Source organism: Mandrillus leucophaeus, unplaced genomic scaffold (genome assembly GCF_000951045.1).
Source record: "Mandrillus leucophaeus isolate KB7577 unplaced genomic scaffold, Mleu.le_1.0 Scaffold276, whole genome shotgun sequence".
Taxonomy (NCBI): domain Eukaryota; kingdom Metazoa; phylum Chordata; class Mammalia; order Primates; family Cercopithecidae; genus Mandrillus; species Mandrillus leucophaeus.
Window position 1 is genome coordinate 369,270 of NW_012102876.1, and position 2,856 is coordinate 372,125.

The 2,856-nt window shown below is 34.1% G+C and overlaps 1 protein-coding gene across 1 annotated transcript in view; it reads left to right on the top strand.

Moving 5' to 3' along the window:
- NOX4 (NADPH oxidase 4) overlaps positions 1-2,856 on the top strand; it is a 176,353-nt gene that overhangs the window by 52,190 nt on the left and 121,307 nt on the right. Inside the window, exon 3 of the mRNA XM_011984951.1 lies at positions 27-60. Coding sequence (XP_011840341.1) covers positions 27-60 — 34 coding nt within the window. The remainder of the gene's footprint in view (positions 1-26; positions 61-2,856) is intronic.

Sequence of the window (2,856 nt, forward strand, 5' to 3'; positions counted from 1 at the left end):
TTGCCAAGCAATTATTATACTTTTAGCTTTGTAAAAAATTGCCAAGCATTGTTGAAACAGGTAATTTCATTGTTTTATCTCTGAATTTCTTCCAATTGATAGTTCCACTTCTGCAGGTGATAGGAGAGAGGTTGAGGGATAGGATTAGTACTTTAGTGAGGGTGAGATAAGGACCAAGGGTGTGGTAAGGGTCAAAGATAGATTAGGGAGAGGGAGAGTGAAAGGTCAGAAATGGAGGAGGATCAGGAAACCAGCGTATTCATGACTCAATTTGTTCTAAACTGTAATCATGTCCAAGTATTCTGGTTCTACTGGAGAGCAACCAAGTGACTGAGATAGCATGAGCTTGTATTACAGAGGATTTGCATTCTGTCAGTCACTAGTGGTCTGACTTTCGCTATATTACCCTTCTTTACTTCAGATTTCTTATCTGTAAAATAGGGATGACTCTACCTACCACATTGTTTCGTTTTGAGAATCAAATGAGAAAATCTATGCAAAGTGCTTGGGCTAGCTGCTTCCTTGTGCCTAAAATTAGAAGCCCCAAATTCTTTTCACCTAAGAGGTCCTTTAAAAAAGTGAATATATCCCTTAATGATGTATTTTCTATAGCTGTTACCTATGACTTTTTTTTTTTTTCAGAGAAATTCAGAAAGGATAGTAATTCTTCTATAGATGACTTTGCATTTTGTAGCCATAGAGTATGTAGTTAATATATAAACTTTTAATTTAATATCAAAGGATTATTTTACTATACATTTGGGTATTGATGAAGCTATATGACAGGGAGAGTTTTGCTTAAATAATATTTTATACCTGTGCCATTGTTGTGTCACACCTAGACATCCTTTGTTTTACTTCTTTGGAAACTTGTCCTTGCTTGTTACTTAAGTCATTTTAGCTTCCTGTCCATTTGTTTTTCTCTTAAAATTTTTTTAAAGACTATTTTTCTGTAGGGCAGATTTAGGTTCACAGCAAAATTGAGAGGAATATATAGAGAGTTTTCATATATCATTTGTCTTCATGCATGTATAGCCTCCCCCATTATCAACATCCCGTGCCAGAGTTGTACAAATTTTTACAATTGATAAACTTACATTAATTGACATATCATTATATCCTAAAGTTCATACTTTACATCAGGGTTCACATTTGATGCTATACATTCTATGGGTTTGTACAAATGTGTAATGACCTGTACCCACCATTATTGTATCATGCAGAATAGTTCATTGCCCTAAAAATCCTCTGTGCTCTGCCTATTTGTGACCTTCCTTTCCCACTAACCCCAGACAACCACTGATTTTCTTTTTTACTGTCTCTGTAATTCTGCCTTTTCTAGAATGTAATAGAGTTGGACTCATGCAATGTGTAGCATTTTCAGATGGGCTTCTTTCACTTAGTAATATGAATTTAAGTTTCCTTTGTGTCTTTTCATGGCTTGATAGTTCATCTTTTTATAGTGGTAAATAATATTCCCTTGTCTGGATGTACCACAGTTTTTTAATCTATTCACCTATTGAAGGACATCTTGGTTGCTTCCAGATTTTGGCAATAATGAATAAAGCTACTGTAAACTTTAATGTGCATGTTTCTGTGTGGACATACGTTTTTAGTTCCTTTGGGTAAATATCCAAGAGTGTGATTGCGAGATCATGGGATAAGAATATGTGTAGTTTTTAAGAAACCACCAAACTCACTTCCAATGTTGTTGTGCCATTTTTTGCATCCCACACCTACAGTGAATAAGAATTTCTGTTGCTGTGCAATCTCACCAATATTTGGTGTTGTCAGTATTCTGGATTTTGGTCATTCTAATAGGTACGTAGTGGTAACTCATCATTTTAATTTGCATTTCTCTGATGATATATAATGTGGATCATCTTTTCATATGCTTGTTTGCCATCTGTATATTTTCTTTGGTGAGGTATCTATTAAGATCTTTGGCCCATTTTTTAAATTGGGTTGTTTGTTTTCTTGTTATTGAATTTTAAGTGTTCTTTATATATTTTTATAATAATCCTTTATCGATATGTCTTTTGCAAATGCTTTTTCCCAGTCTGTGGCTTATCTTCTCACAGTGTTCACAACGTCTTTTGCAGAGTTGAAATTCTAATTTTAAGGAAGTCCAGCTTATTAATTCTTTCATTTATCATGTCTCTGACATTGTGTCTAAAAAGCCATCACCAAACCCAAAGTCATATAGACATTTTTCCTGTGTTTCCTTTGAGGAGTTTTATAGTCTTGCATTTTACATTTGGGTCTGTGATTCATTTTGAGTAAATTTTTGTGAAGAGTGTAAAGTCTATGTCTAGATTTATTTATTTGAATGTGAACTCTTCCTTGTTTCGGCTCCATTTGTGACAAAGGCATTTTCTTCTTTGTATTGCTTTTGCTCTTTTGCCAAAGATAAATGGACTGTATAAATGTGGGTGGATTTCTGGGCTCTCTATTCTGTTCCATTAATCTATTTTCTTTTCTTTTGCTAATACTATACATTCTTAATTACTATAACTTTGTAGTAAGTCCGGACTCTTCACCTACCTCTAACTTGATTACTTGAAGGACCTTATAAATCCTTTAAATAAACTTTTAGGTGTTTTAGCATTCTAGTCCTCTCTCACTTTCATTTTTTTGTGAGTAACTTAGAACTCTAAGCCCTCTATATCTCATATTATGGGTTGTAGGAAATTATGGCGTTTCCTAGATTCCAGGCTATGTCTTCTTTTGAACCATTGTACTACACATATTGTGAACTGTAATGGTTTACTAAGCAATATCAGATCACTTATCTCATTAAGCCTTTCACTTCTGTCACCATAATTTTACAGAGAAGTAAATTAAAGCCCCTGAAAG